Below are 22,515 nucleotides of genomic sequence, written 5' to 3' on the forward strand. Positions count from 1 at the left end.
AAACCTTTGTACATTCTTAAGAGGTACTAGTTTAAACAATCTTTATTATTTAAAATATTTTCTTATTACATACAATTAAATTCCATTACAGTCGCATAAAATATTATTTTGTTAGAAGCATAATTGTGACTGATTACTTTTGAAAAGAAGTTGTAACATTTACCACATGTTTAAAGAATAAACATCAGCCGGTAATTTATAATAAATAAATTATAGTAAATTTGAAATTAAATATAAACACCATGAGCGAAGTCACTAACGAAAATTGCGAACAAATTCCCGAGTCAAAAAATGAGACTGAGAAAGAGTGTGCGGGTGAAAAAATTGTGGAGCAAGCGATTCCTGATGAAACTCCGAAAGATGAGAAGTCGGCTAATGTTACAAATGACGAGTTTAATTACTTAAAACGAAATGAATTCACATCCGAGATTTACAAGATTGAAGTACGGAATTTGGGCTATTTCGGCATTGGGGTAAGAGCCGTGTTAATATTTTTTTTAAGTAAAACGAGTATAATTTCTGCCGTACTTAGGAATTTAAGAAACTTTTAAAGTCCAAACTAAATCTCAACATGACTAAAATTAAATCGCCGCTTCGTAAAGAGTTCGCATTCGTATGTTTTCGTAGTGAGGAGGACCAACAACGAGCAATTGAAACGCTTAATGGTTATAAATGGAAAGGAAAAGTATTGCAAGCTGCTGTAAGTTTGAAATTATGATAACCTAATACATTTTTACATATGTATGTAATTTTTAAATAGGCTGCAAAGGCGTCTGCAGATCCATTACAGAAGCGACGAAATGAAGACGCACAGCGGGAGGAGAAAGAAAGCAAACCAAAACGACAACGTACTTCTGCTGATGCGATATGTCCCTACGCTGCCTTTCCCTATGACGAACAGCTACAAAGGAAGAGTAGTGAAATGGAGGAGCTTCTAAAAAAATTCATAAACAAATTACGCAACACGAACCATGCAGCCAAGAAACAATTGAACGAATTCAAATTCGATGGTGTTAAAGCATCTCCGCAAATCAATGGATACCGTAACAAAAATGAGTTTACTGTTGGCAAAAATGCCTTGGGTGAAGTTGTGGTTGGCTTTCGTTTGGGCAGTTATGCCGACGGGTCCGTAGAAGTTTCAGAAATTCAAGACTTACCACATATACCCGACTCGGCTAAATGGGCAGCAGAGAGTTTTCAACAGTTTATTAGAGATTCAAACTTTTTGCCTTTTAATCCAGAGGATAATTCGGGTCATATTCGACAGTTGATGGTACGTACATCTGCTCATACGGGAGAGATAATGCTGGTTGTCGGTGTTTATTCTTCCAATTTGAAAGATACTGAATTAGCAACTTTGAAACAGAATTTAAAGGAATATTATGAAATATGTGCCGATGCAATAAAAGGTTTCAAATGCACATCGCTGTATTACCAAGATGTGAAACATCGTGAAGCCGGTCAAGTGGTCTCACCTATAGAGCACATTTCTGGTAACACTCACAACACCGATACAATACACAATCTATCTTTTAAAATAAGCCCGCTGGCTTTCTTTCAAATAAATACGCAGGGTGCCGAAGTACTATATGATAAAGCTATCGAGTTGGCCGCACCTCAACCACATTCCACCGTGTTAGACATTTGTTGTGGTACTGGCACGATAGCGTTAGCATTCGCCAAACATTGCAAACAAGTACTTGGTGTAGAAATTGTACCAGATGCAATTAAGGATGCCGAATTCAATGCTACGGCTAATTCAATTGAAAATTGTAAGTTTTTCGCTGGTAACGCTGATGATTACATACAATCGATGGTACGTGAAGTTGTGTATGGTAATGCACCTGGAGCGCCGCTGGACCTCATTGCTGTGGTGGATCCACCGAGAGCTGGACTACGTAAGTGGTTCTATAACAACTTATAAACTAACAAATAACATTACATTTTAATTCCAGATAATAGATCCATTGCAGCAATACGCGCCGCTACGGCAATAAAACGCTTGGTGTACATATCTTGTAATCCAGCGCATGCACAGCGAAATTGGATTGAATTGGGTCGACCTGAATCAAAACAATACAAGGGGGATCCCTTCTTTCCCAAAACCGCAATTGCAGTAGATATGTTCCCACATACTACACACACCGAACTAGTAATCTTATTTGAACGCGCGTCCCAATCAGTTGAGGAAGGGGAAAACAAAGAGACAACAAGCACCGAAAATAACGGAGATACACAAATTGAAGGAAAAGGAAGTGAAATTGATATAGAACCAATTAAAAGTTAGTATTGGTGGCACATCTGACTTTTTATAAACTTTCAAATATACTTACATACTAGATAGTTAGATATGTATGCTTTAAATATTTGTATGAAAAATAAAATTAACGCAATATAGTAATATATTTTTAAAGGATATTTTCCGTCATAAAACTTTTGGTTTTGAAAAATTTGAATGAGAATTGCACTGATTCCGGATAACGTATACGCTATTTAGATGCTGTAGTTCACAATAGTGCTTGTCAATATATTTATGAATAGACTCTGACAACTGAAAGTTATGAAATTGTTTATCATTAATGTGAACTATTTTTGGTAAATGTTTATTTTACCCCTCCTTTCTTCCATATGTCAGGCATAATTTACAAAATACATTAAAAATTTCAAGGGAAACGTAAAAATTTCAATTCTCTCCAAATTTAAAATTAACCGTGTAATATAAAAAAACTAATTATAATAAACAAACGCCAAGACACCACTGTGAACGTGAAGTTACATTAGTAAGAAGCAGTATTAACAGCTGTCCATATTTGATCGTATTTATCGGAGAGCGATTTGCTAATGGTTTTTATGATAACCCATGAAGTTAACAAAACAATTTTGCGACTAGTGAATTCAAAGTGATGTGAAATCGGATGACTTTTATTGAACTGACTGCAAACTTAAATCGACGCAAAAAGCAAAATGTATGACGAGTCTGGTCTTCACCGCTTTGGCACGACTTTGCCAGCACTTGACGAAGGTAATCCCGAATTCTACGCATAGTAAATTATGTTTTTAAACGTTTTACTTCATTTAAGATTCCGTGCCCTCGAAGAAACCAATTCGTGTGGAAGATCAAATCGTAACTGACGAGAATGGCAAGCGCCGTTTCCATGGTGCTTTTACCGGTGGGTTTAGCGCTGGCTACTGGAATACTGTTGGCTCACAGGAAGGTTGGACACCAGCAACATTTAAAAGCTCACGCAGCGAAAAGGCGGCACAACGCCAACAACAACGTCCTGATGATTTTATGGACGATGAAGATCGTGGTGAATTCGGTATTGCGCCACAACGTCTGCAAACACGAGCGGAATATACGTCATTTGAACCAGAATTAAATCGTAAGCGTAAATTGATGACAACACATAGTGGACCGATACCAGGAAAGCCCGTACTAGAACAACTGATTGTACCAAATAATGTCAAAATTAGTGAGCGGATTTTAAAAAGCATGGGTTGGCGTCCAGGCCAAGGTATTGGACCAAGGCAAACACGTAAAGAAAAGAAATCAGCACGAAGTAGAAACCAACGTGAAATGTACGTTATGCAACAGTATGGATACCAGCCGAATGCAAGCTCAACAAAGTCGTCAGAGCATTCCGATGATGCTGGTGGCGAGACAGAAAGTTCAGATGAAGAAACTGATAAAATTACATTTGCACCAGACGATTACGAACCATACGTGTGTTTATCAAAAAGCGATCGCTTTGGTTTGGGCTACCGTGGTAGCTTGAGTCGAGATCCCGTACTTTCTAACGCTCAAGGCGAAGCATCAAGCAATAGGCACATAAATTTGTTTGAACCTGCCTTGAAAGCAGTAGGTAAAAACAATAAGAAAATATCATTTAAAGGACAAGCATTTGGCGTCGGTGCATTGGAGGACGAAGATGAAGACATATATGCCCGGGATGATATGTCACGTTACGATTTCTCATTAGAGGACCGCAAGCCGCATAAAAAGAAAGTCATTATTGAACAAGATCAACTTGTGGTTGATGGATTTTCGGCATGTAAGAATCCGTTACGTTTAAAAAAATCCGAAAATGTAGTGGTACCAGCTAACTTTACGCCACGCAATTGGGCCGAACGAAAAAGTCGTTTCCAGCCTATAGATGCGAAAAGAGCTGAAGAGCTGGAATCATTTTTCAAAAATGTGGACCATACTAAAAATAGATTAAATCCCGATGAACGCGCTGATTTACTGGGTGAGGAGCGTCAAAAAGAGGAACAGCCAACTACAAGCATACACTCGCGAGCAGAGCAAACAAACAACCGAAGACAAAGCAAGTCTGATCCTGACTCACACACTGCTCTGCAAGATACAAAGCCCACTCGTGTTGCAGGTGGATACGACAAAAGGACCGACAAAGCAAGGTCTATTTGGGGGTCTTTAGAACAGAATGATCGCTTCACACGCGCTAGTGATATTGAAAGAGAGATCTCTTCCGTGAAGAGCAGTGAATTCGCAGGCATGGTTAAGGAAGCGTACAGCAAATCAAAAGATGATTCCTTGACAAGCATGTTCAAGCCCTTTTTGCATGATGAACAAAAACAGCGACGTTATGAGGAGTTTCTTTTGGCCGAAGTGAAAACCGAGGAGGAGATTACGTGTTTCTTGAACAAAATACAGCCGGTGCATTTGAACGACTGGGATCGAGAAATGGAAAAGAAGGAGTTCATACAGGCTAGTAAAATCTTTAGGCCGCTAGATGGGCTGATGTCACAACGGTTAGTAGGCTTAAAATATTAAGTGAAATTCGTTTAATTTTTTTATTTGCAGTTTTGTCTCAGAGTCTAGTCTTGAAGTGGAGCAAAAGTCATCCGCAACTTCTGAAAGCATTCTTAGTAGCCCGAAGAAAATTATCGTCGAACGTTCACGTTCAATGTGGAAACCACATTCTTTACTATGCAAACGATATAACATTGCTGAACCCTTCGGTGGACACATGGAGGAAGAGAAGCGGCCTTCTTCTTCTTCGAAAATGTCCGTTTTCGATTATCTGGAAGATTGCTTGCATAAAAAGTCGGATTTCAAGACGCCAGTCATCGTGCCTATGAAAATACCCGAGATAAAACCAATACTAAAACACACAAAATGCGGAACGGATAAGGGAGAAACAAATAACACAAAATCTGCAACTTCGGTTTCGACTTGCACTGTTTCGACTATGACCTCGTGTAGTCCAAGCTCCTCGCTTTCCGCCACATCTATAGTTGTTGTAGATCAATTAAAAAGTGCGCATGCGGGCTCAAAGCGAAGTAAAGATGACGGTCCGAAAGTGGGTCGCCATACAGCCAAGACCGATTTGGAAAAACTTTCGGCTGAATCAATTTCGAAACCATCCTATGAGAAGTTGGAGCTCTACAAAGCAATTTTTGATGATAGCAGCGACGAAGAAGGCGTTGAACAGTACGAAGTGACTGTGATCAGCAGAGAAGGTGACAGTACAGACGCATGCGCGGTAAAGAGAGCCGAACAAGTAAACTTACTGCGAAACACATCGCCGCCACGTGGCATCTTTAGTGCGTTGCTTTCTAAGAAAGAGCGCGAGAAAACCCCGGAAAAGACAGATTGCAACTCTGTGGAATCAATTGACTTGGAGGAGCAATCGTCACCCACCGTTATGGTTTCTGGTATGGGTCTGATACCTGCTGCTGCGAAACCGGTTAATAACAACAACAGAATTGAATTTAAACGACCTACAAGCATATCTTCCAAGACGTCAGTGAATTCAGCCTCAACGGTGTCAACAAAGTTGTCATCAAACGAGGAATCAACAACGATTCAGTCTTCAAAAGGAGAAAATAATAGCACAATATTAAAGTCACCGGAAGGCAAGTCAAAAAGCACACGTCTACAGGGTTCGGTGAACGCTTTAGGCGCTACAGCTGTCTCTTTTGAACTACCGAGCACTTCATCGGGTGTGGTGACGGATGCCTATGGCCCACAATTGCCACAGCACGTACATACTCAAGCGTCTGACATCGCTGTGGACCAAATGAACAAGGTGGTTGAAGAAAAGATGATACGGTTCCTGGTACAGCGCGCCAAGAACAGCAGACAACTTGATAACGAAGGCTGGGTGGAGAAAAAGGTACGCAAGATTTTGAAAACCACAGCACGCAGCTCAAGCAGCAGCAGCGACGAGGATAATGCAAGCTATAAAAGCGAACGCAATGCGCGTAAAAAGAAGAGCAAAAAGAGCAAAAGTCATAAGAAATCGAAGAAAAAATCTAAAGAGAAACGACCGAAGAAGTCTAAGAGGAAGAAGGATAAGTAGTAGGTTTATATGCATTGCCACTTGTATATATATTTACATATATAAATTGGAAAACTAAATTATCTATTTAAAATAAATTGTTGAAATTAGTACACGAAATCCGGTGTCAATTGCTTAGAGGTTAGGTTTGTTGCGGCTTTGTGCTATGGTAGTCCGATCTGAACACTTTCTTCAGAGATTGTAGCGTTGTTTTGGACATTAATCTGTTCAAAATTCCGTGATATCTCGTTAAATAAAGAAGTTTTCCATACAAGTACTTCACCTTGGTCGTTCACTTTGTATGTCAGCTATAAGATGTAGTGATTTGATCCCAACAATTTCTTTGGAGATTATACCGTTGTCTCGCCTAATCATGTATACCAAATTTCGTGCAGATATCTCTTTAAATAAAAAAGCTCTACATACAAGAACTTGACCTTGAGCGTTCAGTTTGTACGACAGCCATATGTTATAGTGATGCAATCTGAATAATTTCTTCGGATATTGTAGCGTTACCTCAAATATTAACCTGCGCCAAATTTCTTGAAGATATCTCGTTAAATAAAAATTTTTTCCATATAAGAACTTAACTTTGGTCTTTCAGTTTGTATGACAGCTATATGCCATGCCAGAGTGAGGGATTCAGCAATAGCTGAAGATGCAACTGACTTATGAACCCCAATTTTAGTTATTAACAAAAAGAACTTGAAACGGTCTCAGTCACCCCGTAAAGACCGCTCAAAAACAACGTCTGAACAGGCCGTTCCCAGTCGCTGAACGACATACCGAGGATATGGGACATCAACACCTGATTCTATATTGCCCTGCAATTTGTAGAAGCAGGCTCAAGGCTTATGGATCCATCTACATGGACAGGGATCCTCCATCACCTCCATCTTCGCAATAGACCATAGGTCGGAGTGCAAAACCTCAATTAATTTTTATCTGTCTATCTATGTATCTACATGGGACGGTTCCGTGTTCCGGGCCCAACTCAAAATCTACAGCCACCGACGAGCAGATTTGTCAGATTATATCATCTTTACCGAATTTTGTCTACAGAAAGCAAAATGCCGCTAAAAAAGGTAAGGAAAATCTCCAACAAACCCCTACCTACCTATCCCTACCAAAAACACACAAAGGACTAACAAATTTTACAAAGGTTAGATTAGGTTAGGTTGATCCGTTAGGTCAATAACGCACCCTTAGACCAATTTTGTCAGTTACTAGGTCATCCTTTAGGATGCCTGCACTTGACTCGAATTTAAACAGTTTCTGCGACCACACTATCGATACCTCCTCCAGTGTATCATTACCGTGGGGGTCCCAGATGCTTACAGTAGAGTCTTGCCAATGCATGACAAGTGCACAAGAGAAACGCCATTGTTTCCCTGGTGTCTTGCACTAAACATTTCTTGAACCTTTCTCCATCTGTCGGTAAAGCAAATTGCACAAAACTGCATTAAGCCATTTATCTCATATAACTCAGCGCCTTAGTAACTTGAACTCACTAAGCGCAGTTTGTCTCCGTGGCTACAAACTTCATACTTAACCGTTTATATAAACATACCTACATACGGGCATTACCAAAAAACGAACACAGTAGCTTGCATACGATCAGTTCACTTGATCACGGCTTAGTTTGCCCAGCTCTTCAGTCAGCCAACTCTCTGCGACTCGCTCTCTTGCAAGCAACCATCTTTGCAGACCAATTGGACCCAGTTAGCTAGACAGCTTAGTTGTTAGGCCAGCTTGAGCGCCGAATTCAGTTGTGTTTTACGGGTATCCACGAGCGGTTCGGTTTTACAGACGAACTGGCGCATGTTGGACGGCAGCGAAACGACGGACGACGCGACGGTGTAAAGGTGGCAAAGACGACGAGACGCGCAGTGTACCGTGGCGCTACGAATTGTGTGCAAAGTGTAGAGAAACAAAACGAAATAGTAATAATAAATTTTTTTTTGTGTGAAAGAGTGGTGTGACGCAGCATACCTTTTGGAGTCAAAGAATTGCTGGGCTCACCCAAGAGCTGCAGAAGAAGCAATTTCACAAAATCACCAAAGAATATCGCTTTCTGTGTAAAGGTAAAGTGTGTGCGGAGCCAAGTGTCGGCCAGCTAGCGATTAGCTAATTAAATTTTTATGATTTTTCTATGAATGCAAGGCGCTCCTCGGTGGCTTGTTGCAAAAATGCTTACGTTAAAAGTGAAAATGTATACGGTGCACAGTTGAAGAACAAAAAACAAAAAAATATATTACAACAACAAAAAGTGCATACACTGTATGAGCGTGTAGGTAAATGGAGAAAATCGTGCGATCGTGCGATAAAACCAGTTGCCAGTTGACGGCGACGCAGCGGACGCGAGCGCAAAGGCAAATGGAGCGCCGCAACGCCAGTAACAGGTCGCGCACTCATTATTGTTTTGTTGTAGTTTACGATTTTATGAACAATTTTTTTTTTTTTGTGAAATAAAATATGTGTTTTACTGTTAGGAAGCAAAATACATAGTAGTATTTTCATAGAATAAATTTTTTCCGAAGTTGCAACGCCGAAGTCGAGCTCAAAAGCTTGCGTTTAGCACAAAATTCAAATCAATAATTGAAGTGTAAAATTGAAGTCTAAAACTAAAGTCTAAAATTGATTTCTTTAACTGAACTCAGAAATCGAAGTCAAAAATTTGCAAACCGCCAGTTGGTCGGTGGAAAAGTGCGAATGGTGTGTGGCGAGCGGTGTGAAGCACTGAAATTCGTTAAAAAGGCTCGCTAGGCACGCCATATGCCGCAACTGCCAGCAGCAGTGACGAGTGACGTCGTTTTGCCAACTTGGCGGTGCGAATATGAATTGCAAAGAATTCGAAATTATTGTTGTTTTACAGCTATTTTTTGTTGTTGCCAACTTGCGTTTGCAGTTAATGAACAGCTGCTAGCAAGCGGTGTAACTGTCGCGGAGATAGAAGGGACTAAACGCCCCCGCAAGAGAGCCAAGAGCACGACGCCACAGTCCCGCGAGATTCTCGTATGATCAAAAGCTCAAAGGGAAGTGAAATTACAACAATATTAGTGTAGTGAAATGCCAAAAACAACAACTACCAATAATAAAATCGACAGCAAATTAGTGGTGCATAAAATTTGTAAACGAACTCCAGTCGCTATGAGAACTTTCATGACGAAGCAAAGTGGGGAAAAAACTTATTTGTGTGTGAAACTGTTGAGTTGCTGTCAAGTTTAAAACAATAAAAGTGTAAGAATAATGTGTTAGTATATATCCAGTGTGTTTTTAAAAGGAAGCATAAATAAATCAACAACATAAATGGCAATAAAAAAGGCGATCGCCAGCGATAAGCGGCAAGAAGAGCGGCAAAGAGTTGGCTCAAGAAAGACACTAGTATAATAAATAATAAAATTATAAAAAGTAGACACCTACTTATTACATATAATAACAATAATGCTTCACTTAACACGCTAACAAAAACAAAAACAACACAAACAGAGTAAGAACACACAGCAGCAGCAGCAACAATATAAATAGTATAAGCACGCTCAGCAATAACACAAAAATAGTTAGAATACACAGCAGCAACAACAACAACAGAAAAAGTTTACAAACGCTCAGCAATAACAACAACACAAAAATTATAAGCACACTCATCAGCAACTTTATTTAAGAGTAAAAACACTATTTTAAGTTTAAGTCTTCGTAGCGCTAGAGTTCTAGTGAGATCATACTTCTGCCTCTTGCTAGCAAGCCACTTACTCTTTCTCAGTTAAAAAATACAAGAAACAATATATGTACTTGGTTTTTGTCAGAAGGTTTGTATGGCAGCTATATGCTATAGTTGTCCGATCTAGAAAATTTCTTCAAATATTATGACTTTGTCTTAGGTAATAATCCATGCCGAATTTCGAGAAGATACCTCGTCAAATAAAGAAGTTTTCCATACAAGAACTTGATCTTAATCGTTCAGTTTGTATGACAGCTATATGCTATAGTGATCCGATCTAGAAAATTTCTTCAAATATTATGGCATTGAATTAGATATTAATCCATGCCAAATTTTGTGAAAATATGTTGTTCTGGTTTTTGATCGAACAATTTGTATGGCAGCTATATAAGTATGTTATACTAGTAGGATCCAGAAAACTTCTTCAAACATTATCGGGTTGCCTTAGCTATTAATACACGTCAAATTTCGCGAAGATATTTTGTCAAAGAAAAAAGTTTTCCGTACAATAACTTGTTCTTGATCACTCAGTTTCGAGTTCTCGAAACACCTTCAGCGAATTTTGTTTTAACTCTTCGATCGACGGGTTTCACGAAGCAGCAATTTCAGTTTGTGGAACAAGAAAGCATCACAAAGAGCTAAATCTGGTGAAAACGGTCAATGATCTATGGTATTCATTGGGTTTTTGGCTTTAAATTCGATCATAATTGTGGTTCGTTGCGATGGTTCATTATCATCGTGAAAAATTCATGAATTCTCATTCCACAATCCAGCCGTTTTGGACGGTTGTTCTCAATCAAATGCCTCATTACGTTCAAATAGAACTCTGTTTTGACCGTCTATCCTTCCGGAACGGATACACGATGCACCAAACCACGAATATCGAAAAAAAATCAGTGAGCATTGCCTTGATTTTTGAGCGGCTTTGATGTGGTTTTTTGTTTCGGCTCGTTTTCACCCACCATTCCGTTGATTGTTGATTTATTTGAATATCAAACTCATATAGCCATGTCTCGTCGGCCGTTATAATGCTTGTCAGGAATGTTGGATCGGAATTCACATGATCAAGTATGTCCAAAGAGACCTGTTTACGGAACTCTTTTTGAAGGATATTAAGCTTTTCATACCCAAATTATTCACCAAACTCACTCGAACGGACTCGCGAGAGCTGTTGAGCTCTCTTGTCATCTCTCAAACACTTGAATGACGATTTTGAAGCATCATTTTCATCACTTTTTTAATATTTTCATCAGCCGAAGAGGCCGAAGGTCGTTCAGAACATTCGCAATGATTTCGCACACGAATGCAAAATTTGAGACAGATTCTTTTTTCAATATTTTTATCCGCTGTAAAAATCGCAACGGCTGTAAACAAACTGGTTGATTGCGCTCATATTTGGCATAGTAATTAAGGATAGTGCTACGAACTTAGCAAAATACATTTTTTTTGGAAATATCATTAGCGCGCGGAATTTAAATTAAAAAATTTCGGGTACTCTTTTGTTACAATGTACATCATAAATGGTCACCTTGATGAGCTCGACTCCGTCTGTCTGCAAAAAACGCGAACTAGTCTAGTGCCTCAGCTAGATGTTTCGCATACGTCCTTTCCTCGCCAAGAAGCTACCTATTTGTCGGAATCGCCGTTATCGGATCACTGTAGCATATACCGGTCATACAAGCAGTTCGTTCAAAAACCAGGTTTTGTATGGACCTTTTTTGTTTGACAAGATATCTTCACGAGATTTGGTATGAATTATTATGTAAGGCAACGGTATAGTCTCCAAAGAAATTGCTCAGTTCGGACTACTATAACATATAACTGCCATACAAATCGAACGATCAAATAAGAGAAACTTCATTGTATACCCTTTTTAGCAATAAAAAAACTCATGTGAAGGGTATTCAGCCGCCGCCTGAAAAAGAACGAAAAAGCGGTTTGATTTCTCAGCTGTTCAGTGTTGTTTCCAGTTGTCGGCGTAATAGTTCCTCTAACACAAAAAGATTTTAGCGCAAACACGCCGCTGCCAATGGAGCACAACATCATTGGATACTGTCTCGCACGCTGCCGCTCACCTAACCGCTGCTAAGCACACTCCGCTTTAAATAAAAGAGCTAACGTTTGTAAGGCTGTGTGTTTGCAGGTGGCTCGTCAATGAACCGTGCTGCCGGAACTCTCCGCTGCACTCAAGTTGGCGCTGGTGAAACGTAATATCGTAAAGTTAATGGCATAACGTTATTTTTACGGCGCTCTAAGCAATCCACACAATGGCTATGCATGTAACATACCTACGTGTACACACTGTCAGTTGATATTTACGTATATGCTGATGTGTATATAGTTACTATAGGATTCCAATTTGCTCAGTGCATGCCAAATAGTTTGCTGGCGCACTTTTTAGTTCAATCGGCTTGTCCGGCTCTTTAATTTACTTCACTTTCATATTTAATTTTCACAGACATTTTCTGTATGTTTGACATGCCTTTCGCCTGCACTCTTTGTAGACACAGAGCCGCGCTTTCTCACACAAGCCGCATAAGTCACTGCGCGCTCGCCAAATCATTTCATAGCCATTTTTATTTACTTCTTCGAGCGTTGTCCGCGGACAAAGCAAAATAAACAAACTCAACAGGTAGTTGACGCGAAGCACGCACGCACACATGGACTTTTATAAATATTTATAGACATATCAGTGTGACGAATGCGTGTGTAGTGTTTGCGCTGCCCTGTCTTTCAGCTCTTCTGCGGCTCCACCTGCTGTTTCCTTACAAATATTTGATTTTGTTTCAAGATTTGCGCCAACCTATGACAGCTTGTGGCTATTTTTTTTATCTATTTTCAACAGAAATATACTGAAATGTACCGAAAATGGTTACGAACGACTTTTCCTACGCGCGTCTTTGGTCGGCGCAGCTGCTCGTCCGCAATTCATCAGCCAGCAGTTCAACGTTTCTCAATAACTGCTGCAAAGACGCACAGCTTTAAGTGGCCATCGGCATTGTCACCAACGCTGGCAGCCGATGCCACTGTGCGCCGATTAACTGTTGACGAATTCCATTGATTGTTGTGCCATTTGCGATTTGTTATGGCCGTGTCGAGCTTACGGATTTCATTGTTTTAAGTTGTGTGCGTGTGTTGCCAATTGGAAAAGTTGTAGTAGTATAAACTGTGCTCCGAAAATAAATTGTGTTTTAAGGCGTAAAAAATATATTGTCAACTAAAGTTTACAGGCGTAGAAAAAACGATATAATAGAAACAACTCAAAGTGAAAAAAATTTGAGTTTTGTTTATAAAACGGTTATATATTGGTTACATATTATTTATGTATGACAATGAGAGGTTAGAATTTAATGTTAAGGAATAAAAAACTCAATTCCGTTTTTTTAACGATTAGTTTTGCATTTCAGGTGACGATATGTAACTGTGTTCTGTAGCATATATGTATATGTATGTACATATGTATAATGCTATAATTAAAAATATGTTTGAACACGCAAGTAGACAAAAAAAATATCTGACAATATTTTAAAGCTCAGCTACAAGCTTGTAAACTCCAAAGTTACCGAGAAATCAAACTTTCTCTTAATTTATTGTAATTACAAGGAATTTTTATAAATAAACAAATTATTGAAAGTTTTCGATTTGTGGCCCTAAATCTAATTTTCATGCTTTTACCATTTTGTTAACATATAATGTGCATGCTGTTGGTATATGCACATAGCGTAATTAGTTAGGGTGGTTCGTAAAGAAAAAGTTCCAACAGTTTAATAAGCACGCGTTTAAATGTATATTTGTTACGGAAAATGTGCATTAAGGTGGATCACAATCTAACATACAGGCACATAACGCATTTATTAGGGTGGTTCGAAATGAGATTTACAACTAAATGACAGATTTTCGTTTAATTCGTTAAATATTATTTAAAACATAATTACGACGGATCACAATATCTTTAGAAATACAACTGATTGCGAATTATTTTACAACAACACTAAAGTCGGAATGCTTTTGGTTATATGAGTATACAATCCTTGAACGAACAGATCAAAACTTAACTATAGAACGCTTAACGCTATAAAATAATACATACATACATATATAAACAATTAGCTGAGTAGTTCGTCTGCATATACACTAAGTAATCCTTCAGTTTTAGTGATATTGATCCGTAAGTTTTCATATATCCCTCTCTTCTAAAGAAGCTGCTTATTTGCCGGAAACGTCGATATCGAACCAATTTAGCATATAGCTGTCATACAAACTGAAAGATCAAAATCGAGGCTTTTTATGAGAACCTTATTTATTTGATGAGATATCTTTACAAAATTTGGAAAAATTATTTTCTGAGGCAACACTATAATCACTGAAAAAAATTGTTGTGATCGGACCACTATAGTATATAGCTGCCATACAACCTCAAGGTTCAACATGAAGTTCTTATATGGAAAACTTCTTTATTTGACGAGTTATCTTCACAAAAATTCGCACAGAAAAGTTCTTGAAGTGATTTTATAACATCCGAAGAAATTTTCCAGATCGGACCACTATAGCATATAGCTGCCATAAAAACTGAATGATCAAATCAACTTTTTGTATAGAAAACATTATTATTTGATGATATACCTTCACGAAACTTACTATTATCTAAGGCAAGAGTATATTCTCAGAACAAATTGTTCAGATCGGACCACTATATCATATACTACCATACAAACTGCCCCATAAAAATCAAGAGTTTCTAAGGAAAAATCTTTATTTACCAGTATATTAGCAACCGTAGTTAACGTTCCTTTTTGTTGTTTCCATTAATTTTATGTAACATAAATATAATTGTTCCTATAAAATCACATAACACAAGTTGCTGTGTAAATTTCAGATTTCCGTAAAATACGCACCACCCTAATGCACGCGTTCGAGTTTCGAGCGTAACAATTATGGTAAAATCATAACAAACATGAATATTGGTTTTGCAACTACCGTTAGTCGTTAAGCACTTTTTCTATAATTTTTAATTTTAGTCATTACTTGAGTGTTTGGACAAGAAAATGAGAAAAATGTTAGCCAATAAGCAACAAAAAGAGATTGCCAAGAAGAAAAAAGCAGCCAAGTCGTTTATGCAGCGAACGACGGCGCGATGTTCGGTTAGCGAGAGACCAATATAAATGTATAACGAATAGATGTATATATGTTTGTGTATATATGTATGTATGTGTATTGATATAGCAATGTTTGCCGACTGCCGCAATACGTCAAGCGATCAATGCGAAGCGAAGAATGCGGAAAGCGTTCGCTGTTGAATTTCAGCTTTGACCATTTCGGCTGTTGGCCACATTGCGCTGGTAAATACGAGTAGCAGCGAGTCTGCGCAACTTGACGGTTGTAAATATTTGCAATCGTGTTTAATTTAATATGAGTAAAATAATTTTTCAAAATTTGGAATATTGGAACATTTTTTAAAGGCATTTATTACGTGACAAAAATCGCACTTTTAGATGTGGATCTTGATTAAAAATCATAGAAAAGTATGCAAGTAGTGTTTAAGAGTAATTGTGTGTCCCATAAATGCGTAAATGTGTAAGTGTGAGCTCGTGAAATAACTAACGGAAAAAAACCGCTTGAATCGTGTTGTGTTTACAGCGGCAGTAAGCGGCGGATGCGCACATACAAATTGACCATCAACGTTGTAATCAAAACGTTTGCCGATTAGCTGATTGTGCGAACATTCCATACTAATTTACGATTATATTTTCGTCAGGCAGCAAAAGTTAACTACAGGCAATGCGGCAGCCAGCCATATTAACATTTCAACAACGTGCACAGCAATAGGCAAGCGCAGTGGCTAATAGTGATTGTTGTGTAAAAATGTTGAAGAAAATAAAATCAGCTAAACGAATGCGAAATTTCGTGAAAAGTGTGTGAATGAAAATAACAAAAACACAAAAAAAAAAAAAATACAAAAAATATATAAAAAAAAATTTTAAAAATAAAAAGAAAAAATATCCAAAAAGGAAATAAGTGCAAATGTTTGCGATAAACGCCAATGAACGCGCATTTCGCACGTGATTATGTTAGTTTATACAACAAAAACAACAGCAAAGTGAGCAGTGTTCCAAATCTGTTGCTGTAGCCACGAGCGCGTAGAAAGTCCATTACATAGTAGTCGACAGCAGCAGCAACAACAATAAAAGCCGCAACTCAGCGCACGCTACACACACTAAATATACAAATACATCAACACATACACACATAATTGCAAACACACAGCTTTTAATTGCATTCGTGTTGCTTCTGGTCAACGGTAGCGGCAACTTTTCAAAATGTGGCCGCGACGACGGCAGCAGCTACTCGGTTTGTTGCAAGTTCTTCCGGAAACGAAAATCTCAGCTGCTGCGTTTGCGCACAAACACAACAACAGCAAACAAAATAAATATACTGCGTGTACTTCGCCACAACTGGCACAGAAATAATGAGTCAAAATGTTGCCGATAGTTTGGTGAGTAAAAAAACAACAACAAAAATATTTATTTTAAATAATGCTCTGACAAATAACACTAACACAAGCATGTATACATAGTACATATGCAGAAAAGTAAATGTAAAACATTATATTAAAAAAACAAAAACAAAAAAATTGTTATCTACTGAAGCTATAATATCCTTTACATGTACATATCTTATAACATAAAATAAAAAAATTATATATAAAGTATAAAAATTCTTTAACGTGATTTTGTTAGGCCAGTTTGTATGGCAGCTATATGCTATAGTAGTTCGAATTTTCATKAATATTATACCGCTTCCTTGGATAATATCTTATACGAAATTTCGTGCAAATATCTCATCAAATAAAAAAGTTTTTCCCATAAGGACATGATTTTCAGCGTTAAGTTTGTATGGCAACTATATGCTATAGTAGTCCGATTTGAACAATTTCCGCGGATATTAAATCGCTGCTTTGAATAATACTTTGTGTTAAATTTCGTATAGATATTTTGTCAAATAAAAATGGTTTCCATACAAGGACATGTATTTAATTGATTCATTTGTATGGCAGCTATAGTCTATAATAGTTCGATCTAAACAATTTCCGCGGAAAATGTACCGCTGCGTTAGTTATACTTCGTGCTAAATTTCGTGTAGATAAATCGTCAAATAAAAATGTTTTCCATACAAAGACATGATTTTGATCGTTCGGTTTGTATGGCAGCTATATGTCGAAGTGCTTTGATTTGAGCAATTTCTATAGAGATTATGTCACTGCTTTTGATAATTATTTGTGCCAAACTTCGTGCAGATATATTGTGAAATAAAAAAGTTTTTCTTACAAAAACTGAATTTTGATCGTTCAGTTTGTATGACAGCTATGTGCTATAGTTAATCGATTTAAAAAAAATCTTCAGAGGTTTTAGCTTTGCCTTGGCAAATTCTGTATGCCAAATTTCGTAAAGATATCTCACCAAATAAAAAAGTTTTCCATATAAACAAATGCATAATTATAAAAACTGCGCCACTCCCTTTCAATCATTTGTTCTCATTTTCTACTTATTTATCGTTTCGCGTTTGATTTGGGTTTTAGCATATCTTGGTGGGTCTCTTTGGTTCTTACCTTTTTTAAATGCTTCTGCAAGCATTTTTAGCATCGCTTATCTAATTCGCCGTTGTTTAGCACAATTATGGCAATTTTATTCAAGCGTGTGGCTAAAGCTCGGCTCTTGCTGCCCAAATCAAACGCCTTCTAGGCATTTGGTATTCAAACGCTTTGGGATTAGACGAAAATTCGGCAGATTTCTCTTTTCTCTAAACACGAAACGCTGATGAGTTTCTTATTGTAGGGCGGGCATCCAAATTGATTAGGCACACATACCACAGACATACATACGCATAAAATAAATTTGGTAAAAAATATGGCATTTCAAACGAGTGTGTTTATTAAATAACGCGCGACCGATTTCTAAGCATGAAAAGCGCCAAAAATAGAAATTCATAGCATTCAAGAAATAAAAAACTTGGAAATATTACAATTTTAATGCAAGAAAATTTGGAAAAAAATACAATTTTAATGCAGGAAAAATTCATATAAATTATTAAAATAAATTAAAAATTTTCTTGAATATTTTTAATGTGCTAAAATTGTATCGCTGCATTTTTGCTATTTTATACTTTCATTTTTCATTACTAATAAATTATTTTATCTTAGCGCCAATCAAGCTGTAGCAGCAGAAAAGTGCCTATTTTCATTGCTAATTGTTTAATTCATTTTATTAGCTTACGAGAGTGCTATCGCGACAACACTTTCGCCCCAAGACTTTCTCATAGACGTTGTCATAATCAATTAATTACAATTTTTCTTGTTGCAGTGCAATTATTAGTGAATTAGTCGCACAACTGCATGACGATCACTTGTTGCTATCGATTGCATTAGCTGCAACAGCTCATATTAAATAATAATTGTCATAATAGAGAGTACAAAGAGTCTCGATAATTAAAGAAATTGGTTATAAATTGGGAGTTTATTGCTTTAATAACATTTATTTATTTATTAAGTTGCATAAAGCTTATGAATTATATAATAAAGAGTTTAAAAAGTAACAAAAACTATATGAAAAAACAAGAAAATGTCAATTTCGGTTGATTTAAAACGATTGAGTTTGTATGACAGCTACATATATGCTATAGTATTCCGATCTGAATAAGTTTTTCGCAGATTGTATAGTTGTTTTAGAAAATAAGTCATGTATAATTTCATGAAGATATCACGTAAAAAAAAAACATGTTTTCCCAACAAGAACCTAATTTTGATCATTCAGTTTGTATGACAGCTATATGCCATAGTAGTCCGATCTGAAAATTTTTTTCCAAAAATTGTGCTGTTGCATTGGAAAATTATTTTAACCAAATTTCATTAAGATATATGGTCAAATAAAACAGTTTCGCATACAAGGATATGATTTTGATCGATGAGTTTATATGATAGCTACATGATATAGTAGTCTGATCTGCACCATTTCTTCTGAGAATGTAGTGTTTAAGGTATAATTCGTTCCAAATTTTTTTGACCTTTCTTGTCAAATAAAAAAGTTGTCCGTACAAGAACGTGCTTTTGATAGGTAAGTTGAATAAGTTTTGATAGATAAGTTGACTGATCTGAAAAATTTCATCAGATATTATGGAGTTATTTTAGAGAACTATCTGTACCAATTTTTGGGAATTTATCTCGTCAAATAAAAAGTTTTCCATACAAGGACATGTACGCATGACCCCTGCTTAGAGTATAATTACTGCGTTCATTAATTAGAATTTAATTAATTATTTGTGTTAATTCTATATAAAACAAGCAATGTTTGCATAAATGCATCACATTTTATTTTCCATTTTTCTTCTTAAAAATTATCATAGTTTTTGTTTCTTCTCTTCCAAATCATAACAGTTTTTTTTCTTTTCTTTCAAAATTAGTTTTCTTCTTTTTTTCCTTTTCTTTTACAATTCATTATTCTTTGTTCAAAACCTCAATGCGCCTATGTCTCTGTCTTTATTTTGTTTAAAAAGGCACGTTTTAGCGAAGCGTGCGCCCCACATAATGCGAGGTATACAAATCTTCGATGCTTTCAAATGCAAATCAGATGCCTCGGACACAAAATGCTCACGAATATCAACAAGCATAATATATAATTATTTTTTAAGTCATATTTGAGTTATTGACACTCAAATTGCTTTAAGATACTAAAATTATCAACGAAATTCTAAATGTGTATGTATATAATATATAGTATTATGACTATGATATTATGATATGCGCCTAAATGTAGGCAACGATTTTCCAACGAGTTTTAATGCATTTATCGATAAAAGCAGGAGAAAAGAGGAGCCAAAGACCTACTGTGGTATAAAATATAATGATAGAATATAATATGTTACGTTTACATAATGTCCTAGACTTCGGTTACGATTTTCTCACGAGCTTCAGTGTGCTTATCTAACAAAAGAACGAGGAAGCAGGGGCAAAGAAATGATTTATTTTTAATTAGACTAAAAGTTTAAAAAAAAAATGCATATATTCACACAAAAATTGCTTTGAAATACTAAAATTTTCGACGAAAATCGAAAATCGAAACATCGACCATTTTCACTCTAGAGCAAGTGATCTTAATCTCTAGTAAAAAAAAACATCACCGCCTCAAACCTAGCGCCGCTATTAATATGAACGCAACCGTATGCGCAAGTATTATAATACAAATATATAATAAGCTCTTTCATATCAATAGCAATTTAGTTAACAATTTTCTCTTGTAATATTTACTTCCCTGCTTAACCACTAGGCATGCTATTCAATCGCACAAGTTTTATTTAGTTACAAATAGTTTGGCCAAAGAAAATCGCAAATATTTAATATTTTACGCATGCCAACTAGGTAAAGTAGTGGGTAAGTGCTGGTTAAAAGGGAAGCGGCACGTGCCTTGTTTGTGGATTTTAATTGTTGCTTGTGGCATTTTACAAAAACTATGCATAAAAATTCATCATGCGTGAGTGTAAACTCATTACCTTTGCAATACTTTGTAAGCAACAACACTTTTATTCATTATGAGCTCTTACATAACTTTTAATAAAGTGCGCTAAATCGAAGTTAATAGTGAAAGCTAACTTGGATAAACAATGAAAGCTTTTTACCACACTATTAAATGCTTTAAAATATTTATTTATTTATTTTACGACTTTTTTAGCTGGCGCAGTAACCATAACTTTCATTCATTCATAAAAAAAAAATAATAAAACTAAAGCTGAAATAAACCTAAAAATAAAGAAATCAAATGTAAAAGATCAAGTTATGACTTTGCGGTTGATTAAATAGCTACTAGTTTGCGAGTTGCCATCAACTAAATAATGTAGTAGATCTGACAGCCAACTTGACAGCAGAGTTCACATGTTTATGCCCTCTAATGACAGCCAGTAAGAATTATAGCGAACAATAACAAACTAGAAAGATAAAAAGAGCTGAAATGAGCGAATGAATAAATAAACAGAGAACTAAAACGCGCGTGAAGAACACATAAAAAACAACAAAATATAGAGAGAACACTAGAGAGCGGCCAAAGCATATGATTAATTGAGCAGGTAACAGCACAAAAGTAGGGGCTGTACGCACAGTGAGGTAAGCAGAAGCAAATATTAAACAATTTTTTTTACCTATGAATTTTGTATAGAAAATATTTAAATTTTTTTTATCCACTATGGATTTTATATAGAAATAATTTATGTATAACTTTTTCAACACTCCTTAGTTTATTGTTGGTAATGCTGCGCATATGAGAGAATTTATTAGCTATAATTCTCTTAAATGTTATTATATGAGTTAAAAAATAATTAAAAAATTGGATTAAGTATAATATTTTATCATTATTCAATGCACCTAAGTGTAGGCAACGATTTTCGAACTAAAAGCAGAGGGAGACAGGATCCGAAGCACTGATCCATATCCATAACCATCGAATATAATAAAGGACTAGCTGGCTTCAAATTCAGAAAATTTAAATTTTTGGTGAGAGTTTATCGATATTTTAATTTATCAATTTTTTTAAATAATTATGTCGATAACTAAATTTCGGATTTTTTAGAACAATTGTTTCTCGATATGTTTATTTATAGCCTTTTAAAAATAAGTATTTATCGATTTTTTATTTTTAGATTTTTAACTAACTATTTATCGATATTTTAGTGATAATTTATCGATTTTTAAATTATTGTTTATCAATACTTTATCGAAATTTTTTAAGAATAAATTTTGAATTTTTTTAAATAATTTTTTCTCGAAAGTTCATCGATATTTTGATTTATCGATTTTCTTTAAATAATTATAATTACCAAAAACATATTTCCTTCAAGACCTTGTAAATTATATCACGAAGGCCTGTGTAAAATTTAATTAAGATCGGTTAAGTAGTACGCGGGAAATCTCGACAACCGACCTTGAAAACATAGTTTCGACAAAAACGCGTTTAAGCTGATCTCGACCGCGCAACTTTTCCAGGCTCCTCTATTTCCAAACTCGGCTCAACACCGAAAAACGAATTTCTAAAGTAAGAAATAATCGTAGTACAATTGCGCTTTCATCAGAGGAAATATTGACAATCAGAGGAGTGCTGACTGTTTGTTTGAACAACGCGCATAGCTTGTTCGATTCGCTAGAGAGTAACGCATGGTGAATCGAATACAGCATATTTTATTCATGACGAAGCGATATGCAATCAATAGCGTATTGTAAAGTTTAACAAAAATCGAATACGAAACACTGATCGCACCGCTTTCCACTTGCTTGGGTGGTGGCAACAGGGTTGGCGCGTGAGTGCGCCTGCCAAACGCGCGGCGGGGAGCGCAGCAGTGATGGTGGTTGCGCGAGGTTGCTGCGCGCCGCCCGCCGCCTGCCTGCTGTATGACCAGTTGATGACGTTGTCATAAACGCCTTCGTCATCCCTCGGCACAGGCGAGAGCATATGGTCA

General features: G+C 36.5%; 3 protein-coding genes and 1 long non-coding RNA gene across 5 annotated transcripts in view; all 4 read left to right on the top strand.

Annotated features, from left to right (window-relative positions):
• The first annotated feature begins 158 nt into the window (after positions 1-158).
• Positions 159-2,387, top strand: LOC108966780 (tRNA (uracil-5-)-methyltransferase homolog A). The gene is made up of 4 exons (XM_018929840.1): positions 159-473; positions 533-700; positions 761-1,898; positions 1,956-2,387. Exons 1-4 carry the CDS (start codon positions 243-245, stop codon positions 2,285-2,287), a joined length of 1,869 nt encoding a protein of 622 aa, XP_018785385.1. The 5' UTR covers positions 159-242; the 3' UTR covers positions 2,288-2,387.
• A 350-nt stretch (positions 2,388-2,737) lies between these two features.
• On the top strand, positions 2,738-6,407 carry LOC108966708 (G patch domain-containing protein 1 homolog). The gene is made up of 3 exons (XM_018929731.1): positions 2,738-3,022; positions 3,081-4,770; positions 4,823-6,407. The coding sequence occupies exons 1-3, from the start codon at positions 2,965-2,967 to the stop codon at positions 6,321-6,323; spliced, it is 3,249 nt and encodes a 1,082-aa protein (XP_018785276.1). The 5' UTR covers positions 2,738-2,964; the 3' UTR covers positions 6,324-6,407.
• A 1,635-nt stretch (positions 6,408-8,042) lies between these two features.
• On the top strand, positions 8,043-15,866 carry LOC108966769. 2 transcript variants are annotated; one of them, XR_001993212.1, is made up of 2 exons: positions 8,043-8,386; positions 15,483-15,866. It is a non-coding gene; the product is annotated as an uncharacterized LOC108966769 (long non-coding RNA). The 2 variants fall into 2 exon arrangements; XR_001993213.1 differs by having other exon boundaries at positions 8,051-8,386; positions 15,779-15,866.
• A 106-nt stretch (positions 15,867-15,972) lies between these two features.
• Positions 15,973-22,515, top strand: part of LOC108966768 (ral guanine nucleotide dissociation stimulator-like 1) — a 35,411-nt gene continuing 28,868 nt past the window's right edge. The window contains exon 1 of the mRNA XM_018929809.1: positions 15,973-16,516. Within this exon, the coding sequence (XP_018785354.1) occupies positions 16,490-16,516 (27 nt within the window). The 5' untranslated portion in view covers positions 15,973-16,489. The remainder of the gene's footprint in view (positions 16,517-22,515) is intronic.

Source organism: Bactrocera latifrons, unplaced genomic scaffold (assembly GCF_001853355.1).
Source record: "Bactrocera latifrons isolate USDA-ARS-PBARC rearing strain unplaced genomic scaffold, ASM185335v1 scaffold_17, whole genome shotgun sequence".
Taxonomy (NCBI): domain Eukaryota; kingdom Metazoa; phylum Arthropoda; class Insecta; order Diptera; family Tephritidae; genus Bactrocera; species Bactrocera latifrons.